This window comes from Periplaneta americana, chromosome 3 (genome assembly GCF_040183065.1).
Source record: "Periplaneta americana isolate PAMFEO1 chromosome 3, P.americana_PAMFEO1_priV1, whole genome shotgun sequence".
Classification (NCBI taxonomy): Eukaryota; Metazoa; Arthropoda; class Insecta; order Blattodea; family Blattidae; genus Periplaneta; species Periplaneta americana.
Genome location: NC_091119.1, coordinates 81241392 through 81262657, shown reverse-complemented (window position 1 = coordinate 81262657; position 21266 = coordinate 81241392). Strand labels below are relative to the sequence as shown.

General features: G+C 34.3%; 1 protein-coding gene across 2 annotated transcripts in view; it reads right to left on the bottom strand.

The window, feature by feature from the left end:
- Positions 1 to 21266, bottom strand: part of Ndf (Nucleosome-destabilizing factor) — a 419078-nt gene that overhangs the window by 273448 nt on the left and 124364 nt on the right. The window contains exon 6 of one of the 2 annotated variants that reach the window (XM_069820873.1): positions 15536 to 15982. The exons of the other annotated variant lie outside the window; for it this stretch is intronic. Within the exon in view, the coding sequence (XP_069676974.1) occupies positions 15536 to 15982 (447 nt within the window). The remainder of the gene's footprint in view (positions 1 to 15535; positions 15983 to 21266) is intronic. 2 annotated transcript variants of the gene reach the window in all.

The window sequence follows — 21266 nt, the reverse complement described above, 5'->3', positions numbered from 1 at the left end:
ATGCCTAACACTTGGCTTATACCGTTCAAGGATTTATCGCTCATGAGAATTTTACCCATCATGCATGTGTGCTACTTATCAGATTATGCTATGAACTACTTGGAGCTCGAGCTAAAACATCCGATGCAGACCTCTGATTTCACTCCACTTATTATCACCTAATTTTAAAACATTTCTTATTTTTCTGTAGCAACTGCTAATCATCACATATAATAGGGCAGAGAGAAAACACAGGAATTGGAACACTTTTCTAAATATCTCCTAATTTTTTACTGCCTTACTTGAAATCACATTCTCAGCTGGTTCTTTGCTTCAGCTCCCCTTCAGTTGCTGATTTGTCCCAGTATTCATAAAATCTCCCCTGCTCTCGTAACAGATTTCTTCCTAGTTGATTTAGCCATCTTTTCTTCTATTGTATAATGCAAAAGACACAACGGCAGTAGAGCAAAACAAACTCCTACACTGCAAGGCACTCTAAACATGTACTGCTGGCCAGACAAATATCATCACTGAGTCACCTTCTCAAAACTACTTCCAACCCCACAACTCTTACAACAAGTAATAACACCACTCCCCGAAATCTTTTAAGCTATTAGGAGGTACAGTAAACAATAAATATTAAGTCAAAATGAAGTATAATAAAACCTAAATTTCATAATTTTTATTTAAATTATTTAAACTTTAAGTCAACTGCGCTCCAGTGAAAATTTATTCTATGCAAATAAGTTTTCATGAGGTTCAATACAATGCCATTTCGGAACTTTTTATCCCTATTCAAAATAAATATTCGAAAAACAAAAATTTCGATCCACCCTACTGTAGGTTTGACATCACTTTCACAATTGCACACTGTCTGCTTAGTGCTGCCCAAGATGCAAACATGATGACTCCTAATAAATGAGATACCTGACTTCAATTAAAAACTTTCGTGCTGAAGTGCATTGTACATTGTAATATTACTTTACTATTTGCAAAAATTTGTATTAAAAATTGATAGAAATGTATGAGTTGGTTATAATGAGATTCCGAGAGTGGTGCCGACCACACCGCCTCATTCTAGTGCTGAGGTCATGGAAAGCATGGGGCTCTACCTCCATGCCCCCCAAGTGCCTTCATGGCATGTTACGGGATACTTTTTTTTTATATATTGAGATTCCATCTATAAAATTTGTCAGTCTACCAACAGGACTATGAAAGGAAGAAATTCACGAGAAAATGCTTAATGGACAATCTCCCATGAATAAAAATAGTTGTTACAATTGATTGTAACAGCAAGTTATTGCCTACTTTCAAGAGAAATCCATTTCTATAAACAATGTAGGCTTCTTTGTATCTTAAATTAATGACAGAAATAAGCTGAAGTTGTGATAGGCCAAAGGGCAACAAATTGTGACTGGATAGTTCCTGCCAAAGGGCAACAAATTGTGACTGGATAGTTCCTCATCACTTCCGCAGTTGTATAATTAATTTCAAATATCTTGCCTCTTAGTTTCAACTGGTCTTCTCTATGGTATCTACCGTTTCATTTGTAAGCTGTTTGTGTCTTATGACTAGGGAACGGATTTTTAGATAAATATTTTTTTCTGTTTATAAATAAATGACTGCAACTATAGCTCACGCAAGAAACGATTACCAAAAAGCAATGGTAGCGTTGCTGTCTGTTTTGACGTGTGTATGTAGGCATGCCTAGGGGGTGAGAGGTGCGGGCCGATGGAAGTACTGTCTCTTCCAAGAAGATGAACAAATGAGGACATCGCTGTGGAAATAAAGAATGTAGCAAGAGAAAAATTCGAAGCTAATTAAACGCGCAACATATATGAATAATATCGTGCAATACAAGATACATATTCACATGCAATGGAACAAACTAAAGTCGTAATGTAACTATCACAATGCAAGACTGATTGTATCGATATTTCTCTTCTGACTATACTCTTGAGTATCATTCAAGCTATCTCGTGACCTTCCCTGTCGCTCTCTCTTCCTGCATTGTTTCATTCGCATTCCTTCTGTCGGTATTCCCTGCTTGCGAGATCTATAATATTAAAATTTCTAAACAATAAATCATGAGTTTATATATGAAAAACTATTCCACATAAAAACACGCATTTTTTGTACAATTGTTTTATGTAACTACATATTTTAAATAATTTCGCTATAAATACATAAATGTTATTTCCTCTCTTATAAACATTTTTTTAACTCTTAAAATTAAATTTTAAAAATTCATTTCAAATACATAAATTAAAATTAACACAATGTGAATGTATTTCGTGATGTACGACTGAGAGGGTCCTCTATCTATTGCACCACACTTGTGAGCATGACCTTAACTCCACATGGCTATAGACGTTATATTATATCTCTACCAGTAACTGACCATTGACTTTAAAGTGGTTTATCTTGATCTTGAGCATCAGAGTACTAAAAAGAAAAACAAAAGATACCGTACTGTCTTCATTCCAATGCTCTGGCCACTGCTTTCTGATTGTGTAGCTGAGCTTTTAGACATACTTTTTCTGACTGATTAGTACAACCTTTCACTATCTCTTTTCCCTCTCTACAAACTATGATGCTGCACAGAGACAAAGATAGAACACAACATCAGTATTTTACTGTGTGGGAACTGTGAATCCCTGCTCCTTCATGCACAACACATGTGAATTTTTTTCAGCCATTCATATTGTCTTGATTAGATGAGCAGTATTTACGGAAAGTGAGTGGTGATGCTGAAAGTAAAGTCAAGTGCTAGTTCTCATGCCCAAATATATTGCTGAGCTTAAAGGAATATTTACAAGTGACGTGAAAATTCTATATTGTCAAAAACGTAGGAAACATAATAATAGCAGATCAGTGATCTCAAGTCTCATGGCATTTAGCTGGCAATAAGCATATCTAGGCCACTTCAAGTATAACCTCTAGACCAGTGGTTCCCAAAGTGGAGTTCGTGGTAAAAGTTGAGGGGGTCGTGAGGTGATTTAAAAAATAAAAGAAAAAGTCTTATTAACATATAATGAATTCAGAAACATTAAAATAAACAACATTTACCATTACAGTAACAAAAAATAAGATTCAGTAGTTATAAAGTAAAAAATAATTAATGTGTTAAACGTGCCTGTTTTTCAGAAAGCTTCTCAAACCTTGACTAAGTATTTGAATTACACAGTGATGTCACCTACAAGTTCAAGGAGATTTCTCACTTTCGTTTTGATGGCTACCATAGACGAGAAACTTATTCCGTATAAATACGAGGTTACAAAAAAAAAATTAAGTTTAAGAGCTTCCTTTGTAAGCTCGAGGTATTCTTTTGATTCAAAATTGGCCTATGTTCTACGAAAAAAAGATATAGTTTCAACATTCCATCAGTAGGTACATATTTCAATGACTTTTTTCCTTAATTTCTTTAAAATTTTGAACACAGTTCTCCAAAAATGAATTCAGTATTCATCTGTAACTTGTAATTGTTTAGCGTTTCTTCCGGAAAATACTCAAAATGTTGTTTCAAACAGTTATTTGGTTGGCACTCAAAGATTTTGAGTAAAATTATAGTTATCTGCAATTTTATAGGGATTTGTATTTTTCGAATGGGGTCAAGAACCTGTACGATAGTTTCTGTTGTTGAATACAAGGAGTCCTTTCTCATGAAAAACCCTTCAAATTATCAATGAACAAAGGACTGAAAGTACTTTTAAATCTAGGAATAATTCGAAATTCTGGGTAAGAATGAAAAATGAATATCCAAATTTACATGAAATAACAATCAGAGTTCTTCTTTGTTTTCCACCACACATCTTTATAAAACTGCATTTTCTGCCATCGCTGTGCTTAAAACGAAACAACTTTGTGTCTCTGTATGACTCCACTTCAATTCATCCCAGAATTAACAATCTAGAGGATAGAAAACAGCAACAAAAGGTTCACTAACCTCACTAAAACTTAAAAAATTGTCAGGTTAATAAAAGATAAAAGAACTAAGGTTAACTTTTTCAATTACTCATAATTATTGCTTTGTTAAGTGTACTGTGTACATTACATACAAAAATAGTTGGTGTGTGTAAGTGTGATGTTTTGCCAATATGTTAACATCCTCCTGCTACGTCCCCTGCTCACTCGGCTTCTTTGGTGAGTTACAGTGCAAAATCATTCTTCCCATTACCCTTTTTATTTCAAACCATCAACATTAAAACCAATTTAATAATACAATGATCAGTGTTGTAATTTTTTTTTTTTTTTTGGTGGATAGAAAGGGATAATAAGCCACTGAAAACGAGCATAAATTAATGATGAGAAATCTACAACATGCTACAAAATTTCATTAATCCGGTGACTGATAATTAAATTATTTGTCAACATTTCACACAGTTTTCGAAGTGTAATAATACTCTTGAATTCCTAACATTATGCCATACTTAATTATTAACACTCATGTCAGTTTAATGTATGAACTGTAAGAAATTGGAGAGATATTTAAGAGTAAATCTGTTGGGTCTGGGCCCTCGTCTTACAGAAAAAAAAAAAAAAATTACCAGGCCACGGTCTCTCAAAGGTTGAGAACCACTGATCTAGTCAAGTAATTTTAGCTGAAGCAGCTTCTTCTTCACAATCCTCACCTTCAAAATGGTTCTAAATATTATGCAGATTTGTACAGAACATTTCTTACGTCTGATATTCTTTTATATAAACTAACCAATCAAGGCCTTAGACAGTTCCTTACAAAATAAACACTAGAAGAATCTACAATAACAAAATGTTATCTTCCTGTGTGTTATGAACAAAAATTAAGAAAAATCAGAGCAGAATGTTGGGGGGGGGGGCAGTGCCGGATTTAGGCCTAGGCAACTTTAGGCAGTTGCCTAGGGCGGCAATTTTCGGGGAGGGGGGGGGGGCGACATTTTTTCTCTTTCTCTCTTCCTTTTTCCCAAGTTCATTTTACAATGAAATTTGTTTTTAAAACACTTGTTAGTAAATCTTTGCAGAAGTTTGTTCCTGAACAACTTGTGTAAGTCGGAAGTTGCATTGTCGCAGTCACAGCGAGAGTAAAGGAAAGTGTGCAGCTACATACAGTAGAACATCGATTAGCCAAATACCGATCAACCCAAAACATCAGTTAACTGAGAGCGTTCCTGTCGGCAAATTCAAATTTGCGCACGCGCCATGTAGTAGAAGTTCTGCTAGCGCTATTTGCGAGATTTAGCGGGGGGGGTCTCAGCTCTGAAGCGATAAAAGGAAAAATAAAAAGATATTGGACTTCTTTTACTAAACTGTAAGCTCCTATGACACTGGTAGTTTTTTTTCGTAAATGATCCGAAAAATCAGTTATCCAAACATTCCCTGTTCCCAATTGTTTAGGATAATTGATGTTCTACTGTAATAATTATATTGTAATACCGGTATTACATTATTATACTATGAAACTGCTTAAATTAACTGCTTGTATAAACAAGAATGCATGTTAAAAATCAAACTGAATGTGCGTTGCTATGAATAGTAACCATAACTCGCCATACTGGTTGGCCCAGATAAAAATAGCCTGCCTCCTGTTTGAATGCGAATGTGATATTTTGAATGCTTGAAATTAAATTATTATATTTTATCGTATCGTATCATAACGAAATAAGTAAACAGCTACAACAATGGATAATTTTATGCAGTAATCAATTGTTGGCATTCTTTCTGTCAGTATTTCATCAGTCGAATTACACGTTTCTGTTTGCATTCTGCAAAATGACTTGCTCGATACAAGAAAGAGTGGAAATTGTGGAAGCGTATGTGAGAACAGTTTTGATTAAGGAAACCCGCGAAATTTTCAGGACAAGTTTCCGGATAGAGGACAACTGGCAAAGAGAGCAATACAGAGTTTGGTATATATATAAAAAAAAATGCTGTGCTATGGGATCTGTACAAAATGTAGGCTATCTGAACATGATTAGACGTGTACAGCTTGATGTTGCAGGGAGTCACTTTCAACATTTTCAATAAAAGATGAGTCCTTTTCAGCACTTCGCTTCTGTATATCGTCAACAATACTATTTAATCAATTCCCAGCATGTGCACTATATAAGTCGATATGAAAGGTTTATTCCGAAAAGGAGTGGAGATTATTTTTCAATTTACTTTGTACTTCCTATCGGAGTAAGAAACAGATACAGTACTCGTAACAATAAAATTGTACCACCAACAAAACCAATGCTTAAAAATAAACCACAGCTTGGCTTTCACAAATCATTGTTTCATCAATGAATAAGTTTGAATATGTTTCTTTGCATCGAGTCTGATGTGCTTTGTCAGAACAACTTTGATGACATCAACAATGCTTTCTCTGTGAAGAACGTGCGAAGGAAATCTTTATAGTTCACAAGTAAAATGCATGTATTTTAATTCCAGCCGCTTGTTTTCTGAATTGTAACATTTCCTTTAAAACTAATTTAAACTAAACATGACCTGTATAATAGCTGCTTATAAAATGTTTGTGGGCATTGGGATGGCAAATTTTAGCACTGCCTAGGGCAGCACTATACCTAAATCCGGCCCTGATAAGGGGGGAGGATGGGTAAGCATAGATAAATGAACAGACTCCAGTGGTAGGAAAATGGGAAATGTTGTAGGTGTGCTAGAAAATAATGAAATTGCTTCCAAACAATGTTTTCTGTTAGTGTACGAGAAATATCAGTAACAAATCATGTAACAGTGGCTCGCTTATTCAATAAATTTATGCAGTTGTTATGGCCAATGGAGTCAAATTTGATTAACTTTTTGTTCTTCGTTACAGACGCTATGGCCTATATGAAGGAGGCAGCAGGCCTTTCTTTAAGCCTTCCAAATGTGATACATGTAATTTGCATAGTACGTGCTTTACATGGAGTCTCTGAAAAGGTATGTATCTTATACCTGAAGTACATAAATTAGTTTCAAATCGCAAAAAAGTGTTTATGAAATCCCCAACAAGAATTAATTTCTTGAAAACCAAAAATCCCTATCTTCACTCATAGTCACTCATTGGGGGACGTGGTTAAGTGCAGTAGCAAATTATGCAGAAAATTTTGGAAGTTTCGAATCAGTTGTAGACTAATTGAATTATGATGTTCATCAATTGAAATTCTTCAAAACTCGCTTAAGGGGGTTGACGGGTGAAATTTCTATTTTCTACATTTTTCAAGCTACATTCTTGATTTTTTGTACACATAATCATGGTGTAATAGATAATTTGGTGAAGTTTCATTTCTGTGAGTGAATTAGTTTCCGAGTTAACAAAAATATTTTGAAAAATTTGCATAATTCAAAATGAAATGTGTCGCTCAATTTTTCAGTAAAATGTTTTAAATATTTTTTGCAAGAACAGCGACATATTTAGAAAAACTTCACGCATTAGTTTTCCTATCTTTACTACAAAAGGGGGAAAATATTTTTATAACCACTGCATATCTAAAAATACTAATTTTCCATTGCCACTATAAATATTCCATTTTTTATTTCAAAAAGTACTCATTTAATCATAAAACCCATGTGCTATTTTGTTAACCACAGCATATAGAACATGCAGTAAAAATTTCATAATCCTAGCATCAAAATTGTAAGATCCTTTACACTTCGAACCTGATGAAATGTGCTGAAAAAAGTGTGCGAAAACAGCTTGTAAAATTTGCATAGAATTGAAGTTCAAGAGTGCAGCCATTTATATATGAGCCGTTGAGAGCAGAAGTGGTGTAAGTCAAAAATGGGTAATGAGGGTTAAAGTAAACATTCTGTAAAATACAGTGCAAAGCAGCAATTAATATTCAATTTATTTAAACTATTAGTAGTCAGTGGACAGCAAGAAGGACATATTAATTGCTATTTTGCGCTATATTTTACAGAGTTTTTACTTTAAACCTCATTACCCAATTTTGACTTACACCACTTCTGCTCTGAATAGCTCATATTATGTAATTTTTATGCTTTTGAGTGCCGCAGAGCATTGGAACTTGCTCAACATATACATAAGAAATTGCTGATTCATTTTTACAGGAAAATGAAAATGCCGTTTTTGACTGAAAATGATCAAAATTTTACCCACCACCCCCTTAAAGACAGTTCATTAAAACATTATTTATCTTACATATTTCAAGAGTCTTTTTTGTGTCACTCAATATTGAAATTAGAAACATAATAAAAAAAACCTGACTGAGGCAGCTAATATAAAGTGCATGACATTGAGAGGAAAATAATTTACTCAAAGGCCCAAGCCCAGAAGCTAAAAAAAAAGGCACCAAACCAGAAGCTTTAAAAAAAGTGTATTTAGAAAAAAAGTCACATTTACTATTATGTGTAAAGTTACGCAAGTTTTAAAAGTTCAATACTAGTGAAATTGAGAATTTGTGTATTAATGACATTCATTTGCTGAAGTATGCAAGTCTACCTTCTTATAATGTAGAGAGGTCCTTCTTCAGGTATCACGCATTGTCCTGAGATAACTGACATCGATCTGTGATGAAAAACATGGAGAAAGAACAAGGCAATTCTAAAGTCTTTACCTGGTTTTGGAGTCCGACAGAACAGTAACCCTGAAAGACATAGCAGAAATGCTTATATCAGGGAATAGAGTATCTCTCCAAGTTTGCATTCATAATAGGCACCATGGCATACTAGTAGAATTAGCCACTGGAGGGCAGTCATAATGAAAACATGGTGTTCAATGGTGAAAACAAAGCTTTCTGCATGTTAAGATCCACTATATGTGAGTCGATTGTGACGGTACGACGATTTTGTACGAAATGTCACCAAAAACCACTTGCAGACAAAACAATTCGAGCATGGTGCAACAAGTTTAAAGAGACAAGCTGTCTATATGCTGGAAAATAAACAGGCCGGCCAAGCGTGTCAGCTGAGACTGTTGAACATGTGCAAGAAGTATTTGTTAGGAGTCCTCAAAAGTCTACAAGTTGCACGAGTCAGAAATTGCAGATTCCACAGCCTATGCTCTGGATGTATTTTACCTAAATGATTGCACATGAACCCATACCGAATACAGCTGTTGCAGGCACTGAGTCCCAAGGATCACTATCTTCACCTTCAATTCTGTGTTAATTTGCAAGAGTGATGGTTTTGCAGAGAAACTGATTTTTAGTGACAAAGTCACGATTCATGTGTCCAGCAAAGTGAACTGCCACAATGTACGCATTTGGGACACAGAAAATCCTGGTGATGTGGTGGAACACTTACGTGATCCCCCTGAAGTGAGTGTGTTTTGTGCTGTTTCTTCTTCAAAAGTTTATGGTCCATTTTTCTTCGCGGAGCAAACTGTTACCGGTCCAGTATATCTGGACATGCTTCAACAGTGGTTCATGCCACAATCACATGCAAGTAGCCAGGACTTCATTTATCAGCAAGATGGAGCTCCACCTCATTTTCATCATGCTGTCTGCCTTTACCTCGATGCTGAAATTACACATAGTTGGATTGGGTATGATTCTCCTCTCCTTCTGTGGCCTCCATGGTCACCTGACCTAACCACATGTGATTTTTCTTATGGGAAAGGTCATGTGTCCGGCCTTCCTTTACCATGTGATTTAGCACAGCTGCGAAAGAGAATCACGTATGCAGTCGCTAGTATCAACCATCATGTTGGGACGTGTGTGGCAGGAACTTGACTACAGGATTGATGTCTGATGAAACTTAGAGAGATACGCTATTCACTAACAAAAGCTCCTCCACTATGTCTGTCATGGTTACTGTTCTATCCACCTCCAAACCTGGTAAAAACTTTAGAATGGCCCTGTATTCATTGCCCACTGCAAAAATCAATTACTTTCACCCATCAATGTCTTGTCATAATTGGTAAGTTTTTACTTTACATATAAAATTAGTTTCATTACATAATAATGATTCAGTACTTTTAAATTTTTTATAAATAATTTTTTATTTTTAGTACATTAAAATGAATACCCGTATCATAAAGATTTTAGTACCTAAAAATCTGTTCCCTGATTATCATCAATATTATGATTGAGTTGAACAAGATGCAACACGAAACATATATATTACGTATCTTCAGCTCTTCAGTCTACCTCTGAGGTAAGATTATATGAGTAACTTCAACAATATTTATGTTATACAATCCAATACACGGTACTGTCTAAAACAGCAGTAGGATTTTTTTTTTGTCTTAGGGTCTGCAATTCTTAATATTTTAATATAATAGTGGTTCCCAAAATCTGCTTCATGAATGCCCTAGGACCCATCAACAGTTATACCAGTGCAAATTCTTTTAATAACGAAATAGGAATTGTGTTGAACAGCAATTCGTAGCCTATGTCAAAAAATTCATGAAAAGTGAAAAAAACTTTTTCAATATATTTAACCACGAACAAATGTTTCACATATGTGAATATTTAAATGTGAAGTTTGTACCCATGTCTTGACTTAAGATGTGTTTACAGAAGATTTTTAATAGGAATAAAGTTAAATCTCATTTTGTTTATTTTTGACATATGACGACTGCTGTTCAACATCATCGATATTTTGTTTCACTTACAGTGGTCAGCAATGTATTGTACATTAATATTGAACTTCCCCTTTTAGTTATAGCACTTTTTTCCTAATAAAACAAAAATACTGCATTCATTACTTTACACATGTTTTGGTTTTGCTACTGTGAAAAAAAAAAATCATGATTTTTTACTAAAAAAATAAACAATGATTTTTTTATGTAAATCAGATTTGATTTCAATTGGATTTTTTTAAATTAAATTTCTGGTTATATAAATCATTCGAAAATATTCTCAGATTGGTGTATGCTTCAGTGTTTACGAAGTACCTAGGATGAACAATGAAGAATTAATCTACATGCTGTTTTAACAATAATTTGAATTGGGACATGATATATTACAACATATTTTTGAACCAGTTCTTCTGTCTTATAGCTGAATGCAACAGAAGGAACTGTTTGTAGCATAACAGAATTTTGCAACTTGTTTATCTAAGTCCTCTTTCTGTTTTTCATTTATTCAAATGACAAAAGGACTACGTTGACTTTGCTTAATTTTCAGAGATGGTCTCTCAGTGGTTAGATGATACGTAACTAATGATCTCTTGTTTTGATACTGAAAGTGCAATTACTGGACATGTCTCTAAATTTTTATCTTCATTGTCAGATATTGGAGTAGGACTATCCTAATTTGTTTATTTATCTTTTATGCTGTTACATTTTTGAATACGTAACTTCATTTCAGCAACTAATTCCTGCATTTCTAAACCATATGATTTGCACTTAGCTCATGTATTTTCTACTTGAAGTGAGAGGAACTAAACAATTTTTATCTGTCTCCAAACTGGATCAAGTTTTCGGCCTGGATTACTCATTTTAAGTTAACAGCAATGTTCTTGGTACATTTTTACAAGTAGAACAACGTAATACACTCAATAAAACGACTCTTCTCTTAGCATAGCAAGTTACTACTAGATGTTAATTAAAAATCACATAAAACAAATAGCAGTTTGAATTTGAACAACAATGGACTACAATCATTAGACAACTACAAAGCAAACTGATTTTTACCCAATGGGTTTGTCACTGTTAACATATAGAGTGTATTCGTAAGTTATTACTTAAAAAATTAATAATATACGTAATTTAAAAAATAATTAACTGTTTTATCACGAATATAATTCGATTTAAATAATCATTTAAATCACTATGATTCAAATCATTCCACTCTGCTGTAAAATCTCCCTGATATTCACAAAAGCAGATAGTAAAAAGGGAACAGAATTCTTCAATATTCGGAAAAATAAGGTCATAAAAGAGGATGGAAAAAACTCTGACTTTTCGTAATCAATAACTAAAGAGAAATGTTAAAAGGGAACTAACTTTTTTTACATTATACAGTTATTTTTCCTTAGAGATCCTTAAATACCCACAGTCAAATATTGAAAAACAGAACTGATCTTATAAAAATAAATAAATAACTGAACTTGTGCGACCATCATCTTTTGTCTCTAAGATTTCTCTCCAAATTAGGATTGCCAATCATCTCATATTGTAAGGGATTTTCCATATTTGAGAATCTAAAAAAAAAAACATCCCATATGAACCTGAAACGGGATGGCATAAATCCTGTATTCCACCATTTTACCCAAATACAACTTAAAAATTGTCACTCTCACAAAATATGCATTAATTTTACCGCCATATTCTTCTGAGCGAAAAGAACCACAACTGTACATTTCTGGCTCCCATTGTCAGCCACTTCTCTCCCTCCTTTCTCCTCTCTTAATAGCATCTCCAATGTTCTTTAGACTTTGCTTTTTTTCATTTTGAGTTCCTGGTACTGTTCTGTGGTAAGTTGCTTTCTTAAGTTTAAGATTAAAAAGAAGAAAATGTCTTTTTTCTTTTCGAGTTGCTGGTACTGTTCTGTGGTAAGTTGCTTTCTTAAGTTTAAGATTAAAAAGAAGAAGAAAATGTCTGATTCACCTTCATGTAAAAAGAAATGCATGTGTTTATTTAGACAGGTGAGAAAAGACATTTCCCTGGTTAACACGTGTTAGTAACTGCTTCAAAGCAAAATGCATACACTGCAAATGTGAATTCTCAATATCTCATGGAGGCGAGAACGAAGTGAAACAGCATGGAACTACGTCCTTACATAAAGTCACACTCCAACAAGTCAGTGCAAGTGAAAGATGTAAAATAAACAGTTACTTTGTAAAAGAAGGAACTTCTGACGAAAATTCAGTTACGGCCTGCGAACTTGCTTTATGTTACCATAATACCGAACATAGTTTAATTTATAATAATTTCGATTGTGGCACAAAATTAATTCGTCGGGTGTTTTGTCATTCAAAACAAGCAAAATAACAAAATCCTGTGAGAGAACAAAGGCAGAAGCTATTGTAAAGAACATCTTAGCCTCTAAGTGTTGATTTTGTGAATTTGTTGAAGTCTCCACTAAGTGCAGAAATATTTTTCACTTGCCACAGATGCATATAACAAATGAAACAGAAAAATTTTCCCAGTCTGTCTTAGTTACTTCGACCCCTTCAAAGGAATCCAGTGGAAGATCAATACTACAGGTATTAGTTCCATAGCATCTCCAGCGTTTAAATTTATTAAGCAATCAATTTTTTCGTTTATTTTTTGTAGGTTTTGGACATTATTGAAGAAGCTGACGAATCTTCATCTAGCATTCGTGAAAACTTAAAACAATGCATTCATCAGTTTGGTCTCTTGTGTGAAAAACTGGCCTCATTTCTGCAAACCACACCAATGTAAACTTTGGAAAACATAAAAATGTGTACAAACTTTTCCAGAACGAAAATAATCACATAATAAAAGCAAATTGTAAAGCCCACATCATTCACAATTGCTGCAAACACGCCTGCAATGTTTTAAATTCTGATATAGAAAATGTGATTTTAAAAACATTTGGTCATTTTTCATATTAAGCTAAACGAAGAGTAGAACTAATATCAATTTTTGGTTTGTTGATTTAGAATATAGTGAGTAACTAAGACATTTACCAACTAGTTCTCGTATGAGTTTTTGAACTTCGATCAGAAATTTATTCCTTCATCTCTCTTCTGGATATCTGAGAAATATAACGTGGTTACAGCAAATAGTTTAGGCCTACCTTGCAGATATTTGTACTTAATCTCTAGTGTGAAGGAAGAAGTCTCAATATTAACTATCAGCGATGAAATTATAGCATTTCAGCATAAGCTTAAATTTTCGAAGAAATTAATATACGGGAAAGCAAAAGAAATGTTTCCCAACACTCTGTGATTTCTTAGACAATACAGAAACCCGTCTCAATGAACTTTAGTTAATAACTTTATCCATTATTTTCCACCCTTCACTGGGCAAGATAACTGGATAAGAAATTCTTCCAGCACTTAAAAAATTTGATGATATGTCCGGAAAATTTTTCGAGAAATAGTTGCATCTGTCATCGGTTGCCACATCAGAAAACAGATTTAGCAAACTTCCCTTCATTGAATTCTGGTGTAGCCTTCTTGAGGAATATTCTGAAAATTCAGAAGTGGCCAAACTCCTCTCATTTACAACAAATCTGTATGAGGCACTATTTTCGCGATATGCAACAAAATCAAAATAAAATCATCGCCTAGACATCACGCCAAATATAAGAATTCAATTTTCTTCGATCTTTCCCAATTCCAAACAAATTTACGAGATGAAGAAACAGCAACTATTCTACATATTTGAAATTATAAGGTAAGATTTTCATACTTATGCATGTAATTACTGAAATTATAGAAGCATTATTACTACTGCTCTATACAGTAGACAGAGCTGCATTGTAAGCATGTCCATTTATTTCTTCTTTTTATTTAATTCGTACTTAGTATGACAATTTACACTCTAAATTGAGTTTCGAAACATGGTATCAATATTACAAATTGTAAGGTGTTAGACCAGAAGGGAAGTTTGTTAATTAAAGAATTCCATGGTCTCAATTTCTTGCCAGCAGTAGAGCTCCATTGTATTTATGAACTCATGGCTAAACATGGTAAGTAATGTATTCTCATTGTTAAATAAGGAATATTCAGAATAAGAATATCGAAAATATGCTTAAAAGAGTATTTGGTATATTCTAATCCTTAAGTCCCCAATGAACGTGGCATGTATTATCTACACAAAGTCTTTTATACTGTTCCCTAGAGGATCCACAAGCAAAAAAGTTTGGAATCACTGTTTTAATATATTAATTTCTTGGTTTTAACATGTTGATATCTTTAAACAAATTCTGTTTCATATTCAAGACACATACTTCGTGAATTCATGGAATATCCTGATGATGATGATGATGATGATGGTCAATGGAGAAATGGTGTATTGCTGGTAGGAAAAACCCACCACCAACCACCATTTTTATCAATCACAAATTTCAAGTGAAATCACCGGAATTTTCAAACTTGAGTTGCTGTAGCTGTTTCATTAATGATAATTTCTTTGAATTACGACGAGTTAAAAGTTCCTGTATTTATAATGTCTTTACTATGTGTGGTGGCTACTTTCTCCGAAATCACAGAGTGCACAGAAGATATGAGTGACTGAAGCAGGTCTATAAGAAAAAAAACTGAATGAAATCAGAAAAGAATACATTTGAAAACAAACCAGACAGAAAACTATTAACAGAAAGACAGCATGAAATATTATTAGAACATGCAGACCATCTTCAGCAAGGTCAAAAGAAAGCTAAAAAAAAGAAGAAAAAAAAATTATTCTAAAGGGAGTCAAGTCTGTTAAAGGACCATAGAATGATGTGGTGGTGCTGGTAAAATAAAATTAATTATAATTTTTCTCCAGTACTCATCACTGAAAAACAAACTATAGCTTTTTTAGGAAAGAGAATATCTGTCAACCACAGCATATAAAGTTCTTGTAGACTGTGTTATAAATAACATGTATTTTCATATACGTCCATGAATGAGTAATTTTGATGGGATAATGAGGAGAAACTAGTAGACAGTTTTAAGAATTGAATGCATATTCTGGAAACTTTGCTACTGTTACAAAAAAGCCAACTTAATTATATCATACCTGGACAGCTGGTTCGAATAACTCGCAAGACATTGCATAGTTCTCTGCATGACATGTACTAGTACACATTTCACCACCATCATGCTTACTAAAAAGTAGCAGAATTTTTTGGGATTCTTCTTGAAAAACTTTTCGCAAAGTTTCTTCAAAACTTTTATTAAAGTCCATCTTGGTCAGCACTGTAGTTAGCTGCTGTCCTAAAATATTTGTCACATTCCTAATATTTGCGCTTCTATGGGAAACATTGAGACTGGTTTCCCCGCCTCTATTTCGCTTCTTGCTACAAACATCAGCATTCTGAATGTACTCCTCTTTACTACAAAGTTTTACGAGACGTTCCTGGATCCTGCTTGATCTTCGTTCTGGAGTAGTGCCAATATATGGCATATATAAATCAATAATTCTGCGATCAAAGTCTTCTTCGACAACTGTATCAGTAATTTTCTGCTATAAGAGATGAATCGTATAAAAATAAATTAGTTTCAGGGGCACAACAACTCTTATTTTCCAAACTCAGTCCTAAAGGCCTTCCAATGCTATTTTCATTTTAAAATTAATAGCACTTTTAGCATTTATTCAACAGTCAGTGATAAGGTGTTAATCACAGAAACTTCGTGAAGTATGACTTTCAGGCATCACACTAGAATTTGTTAGATTTACGAGCCATCTTTCAGTATGCTCTGAACTAGGAATAGAATTCTTGACAAACTGAACATTAATATTAAGAATGTGTGAATTAAGTATTCTGAACATAAATCTTTGTGGAAGAACGTTCATAAGATTGACATAAAGAAGCACAATTCAGAGACAATAGAACTGCCTGTTAAGCGAAGTAGGACCTACTTAAAATCTAACATATTTTATTTTATTCTATTTAACTTCATAGTTACGAGAACACTGTATTTTTTTTTATTATTATTTTCTTAAATAAGAGGAACAGTGTATACAATGTTTATATTCTAAGATGGAAGGACATTGGCAGAAGAGCAGTTTGGCTTCAGGAAGAGAAAAGGGATGAGAGTTTCAATTTGACTACTACGAACAAATTTGACTACTACGAACAATCAGCTAGAGATACCGGGAGAAGAATAAAGAAGTGTATATAACATTTGTGGACTTACAAAAGACATTTGACAGAGTTAACTGGAACAAACAGATGGAGATCCTGAAGAAAAAGAGATTGGAAAAAGAGAAGGCTGTTCAATATAATCTTTATATGAAACGAGTCAAAGTCAGCAAAGGAAAAGAAATGTCAGAAGAAAGTGAAACAGGGAAAGGAGTACAACAATGCCCTTTATCACTTACCCTGTTCAATATCTACTTGGAAGATTTAATGAAGAACTGTTTTCAGAACATGGGAAGTGTGATAGTAGGAGGAAGAAGAATAAAGTGCATAAGATTTGCTGATGATATGGCATTGTTAGCAGAAGAGGAGATGATACTAAGGGTTATGCTACTGGAGCTAAATGACAGCTGTAAGGGATGAATATAAATGCAAACATGACAAAGACCATGATTGTGGGGAGAAAAATGAAAAAAGGTAAACTTGCGAATATTAAATGAGGCAGTACAGCAGGTAAACAGCTTCAAATACTTGGAGTGTATTATGAACAGTAACATGAACTGCTGCCAGGTAGTCAAAAGGAGGATAACAATGGCAAAGGAAGTTTTTAATAGAAAAAGAAGCATCTTCTACGGACATCTGGAAAAAGAACTTAGGAAGAGACTAGTGAAGTGTGAAGTGCTTTGTGTGGAGTGTGGCATTGTCTGGGGTAGAAATATGAACATTATGACGAAATGAAGAGAAGTAGGCTAACTAGAAGCATTTGAAATGTGATTATGGAAAAGAATGGAACATGTGAAATAGACAGACAGAATAAGAAATGAAGCTGTGCTGGAAAGTGTGGGTGAAAAAAGAAAGATGCTGAAACTGATCAGGAAGAGAAAAAGAAATTGGTTGGGTCATTGGCTAAGAAGAAACTGCCTACTGAAGGATGCACTGGAAGAAATGGTCAACAGGAAAAGAAGATTTTAGATGATAGACGACATTAAGATATATGGATCATATGCAGAGACTAAGAAGAAGGCAGAAATTAGGAAAGATTTGAGAATGTTGGGTTCGCAGTGAAAGACCTGTCCTTGGGCAGAACACTATGTATATTTATAGTCTGTAATGTTTATAATTCGTACTTCTATTAAGTACCTATACATATATGGAAAGAAGAAATAAAATCACGAACCTGCTACATTAAAAAGTTTCGTCAACCTCAAATATTCTGATAGATACATGCTTACTACACCAGAAGAAAGTAGCTACATTGTTGTAGCAAGTGATTAATTTGATAGAAGATCATTAATTATTCCTTAGTAACGTCTAAAAAACTGCATGATCTTAACAAGTTCCTTTTCAAATGGAGCAAACAATAGTTTGAAAGAGGGAGGACAGAATCTGACAAATTTTCTCATATCATAATAATAGGATTATTATTAATACATTTTCAATTAAATCACTTTTAAAACCAATTAAAAATACCGTGGATGAAGTCATGGTCTATTACTATGAAAATTTTCAACCTAGATAAAATAATTACCACAGATCAATTTTTCATTCCTCGAACATAATATTAACGAAAGAGATGAGCAAATATAAGTCTGATAAACATTAAATATACGACCACTTCATCTGTATTGTGGAACAGATATACGAAGATGGATCAAAAAGTAATGCACAATAATTAATAATTTTAAAAAATCCGTTTAATAGGTAAACAAAAATAAAAAAATACACAAATGAACTTACATCTTTTAGCTACTTTTCTATACAGGCGACAAGTATCTCAGCACATTTCTCCCATCGTGGTACCAGTTTCAGTATACCTTGTTCATAGAAGTCCGTTCAGTTGGAGTATAGCCATCTGTGGACAATTGATTGCATTTCTGCATATGTCACAAAGCGATGGCTGGCCAGGAATTTCTTCTTGGGACCAAACAGATGAAAGTCCCATGGTGCAAGGTCTGGAGTGTATGGTGGATGCTGGAGCACCTCTCAACCAAATGTGTTGATTTTCTCACAAACAGGAGCTTCAATATGAGGGCAAGCATTGTCATGAAGTTTGACATCGTCAGCATTAATGTTACGGCATTTGTCATGAAGGGCATGACGCAACTTTACCGATATTTGAATGTAGACTGCAGCATTCACAGTGGTCTCATGTTTAGCAAAGTCCACCAACAAAGGACCATGCATATCCCAGAACACTGTCACAAACACAGTCACAGTTATCACTCCATAGAGGCCTGCTTTGTTTCGGGTGTGTAGTGGTACATCCAGGACTCACCACAAATGACAGTTCCTTTCAGAAGGTCATGCCCTTCTGCAGCGTAACACCTTAAGTGGTACAAGCATGTCAACACTTGCTGGCCCTTGTGGTCGTCTGTCAGGTTCTTAGACACCCAGAGAGCACTAACTTTATGAAATTTCAATGTACCATGCACGATATCATACACAGCACCGTATGAAATGTTGAATTGCTCAGATAAGGTTCGCAGTTGGATCTACTGGTCGTTCAAAATTGCTGCCTCAATGCCTGTAACATTCTGCTGGGTTGCAGCTGTTACCAGCCACCCGGAACGTGGCGAATCATAAAGATTCTCATGGCCGTCTGCAAAGAATGCTCACCACCTGGAGATGTTGCTATGGTCCATACAGTCTTCCCCGTACACACCACACATTTCCCTGTGAATTTCACTCGGGTTATGTCCTTTAGCCCACAAAAATCGCACAACACTTGCTGCTCTTCACAAGTTGACGACAGTAACTTGCACGCCATCTTTGTTGCGTAGCTCACACTTCTCTCTCTAGAGCTGCACATGTAAAACAAATTGTGTCTATAGTGAAAACTTCAAACTATATCTTGGTGAAATGTCAATATCCCATCCACAATACCAAGACAGAAAAAAATTACTGTGCGTTACTTTCCGATCCACCCTCTTATTAAGAAACAAAGATGTCAGACAGCCTGTTTCAGAGCCACCTCCCACAAAAGCCACACATTGTTATGGAAGCAATTATGGAAAAGGAAAATAGAGTAACTTCGGCTATGTTCAGCACTGCCATTTTAGTACAATTCCTAATTGATATTATACTTCACTCAAGTATATTCAGTAATATTATTATATATGCTTTCAGGGTTGGCATGGTAATTTACTGTTGCATTTTTTACTTGGCATAGAAAAGTTGTTAAAAATATAATATAAAAACTGCTTCAATCATATTACATTTTAAACTTCAATTGTCTTATACATTTCAGCACAACATCATTTTCTAAAGATTGTCTGTTCTTTCACAATTAAAGAAAACTGAGAAAAATGGTGATTTCGAAATTTTAGCAGCATTAAATTCCTGGGGTGTATTTTCATATGCATGTAAAACAGATTACTGTTTTACCCAGAAGAAGAAAAACTGTACAGTCACCCTTAATCACAATAATATTAAAATATTAATCACCAGTATGGTATTGTAACATAAGTGTGTAATATATTTCAAGCATTTTCTTGGAACATTCAAAGCTGAGCCGGTTTCTTGTGATATTATGGACAAAGCACCAATGTGAGAAAAGTCTTTCAAGTTGGGCTGAAGAAGCTGGGATATTAAATAACTTCAAAATATTTTCTGACAGCAGATATTGTGAGTAACAAAGTACAAGAATGTTCGTGGAGACCTAACTCACTTCTTCGTAAGTTCTCCAAACATGCCAGTTATCAAAAGTGTTGACAACTAGTTCTCCCCAAGGGGCCAAGCTTCAATAAAATGAACTCCTCTATTTGTTCATGATGGTTTCATTCGGTTTCAATTCCTGCTACACAGGGGCAGCAAAACTGTTGGTATAGGGAAGACCAGGTAACTTGATACCCTAAGGGTGAAACCTAACCATTTTTCCCCCATTACTACAAATGCTAGTGGATTATGGTGATTTTCTAGTTTGAAGGTTGAATTTTCTTTTGCCAACTTCGTTTCGAATTTCGATACTGACAAATACTATAAATGGTAGTGATTTTGTAACTGGTATGTTGGCAGCTGAGGCAAATATCGACAATATTTGCCGGTACTGGAGTTCCATGAAATTAAAATTGTACTAGATTTCTCAGCCGGTTACTGGAAGATAGTGAAATTCGAACTTATTAATAATTAATTAATATTAGTATTAATATTAATACATAATAGTTATTTTATGTGTTGCGTTGTGGTTATAATTCAAGAATAGTCAGATAACTACGAATAAATATAATATACTTGGGCGTGATAATACACGTGGGTAATGGATAGAAATATTATTTCAAATTTTAATGAATTTCATTCGTGTTTAGATTTTTATTACAATGTCAAAAAAATGAAATAGTGTGGCAGTGACTCCTCCAAGGAAGAAAATGTGTGGCATTCAGAGTACGCTTCACAAATCTGTAGTTCACATGTATAATGAGTTGAAGAAAGAAGATAATGAAGAAGGAATTATGCTAACGGAGACAGCAATTACAACCAGAATAGGAAAATTATTAGGAGTAAGTATTCTTAAGCATACATTTCAAAGTGGTATTCAGTTTTAGGAGTTTGCACTAATAATTTCATGATTGTGGTCAAACAAAACAAATTTTTAGGTTAGGCGTAGATGTTTAATCAAGTCAGTGATTTTCATATTGCCAAACTAAATACATTTAAGATACTGTAATACTG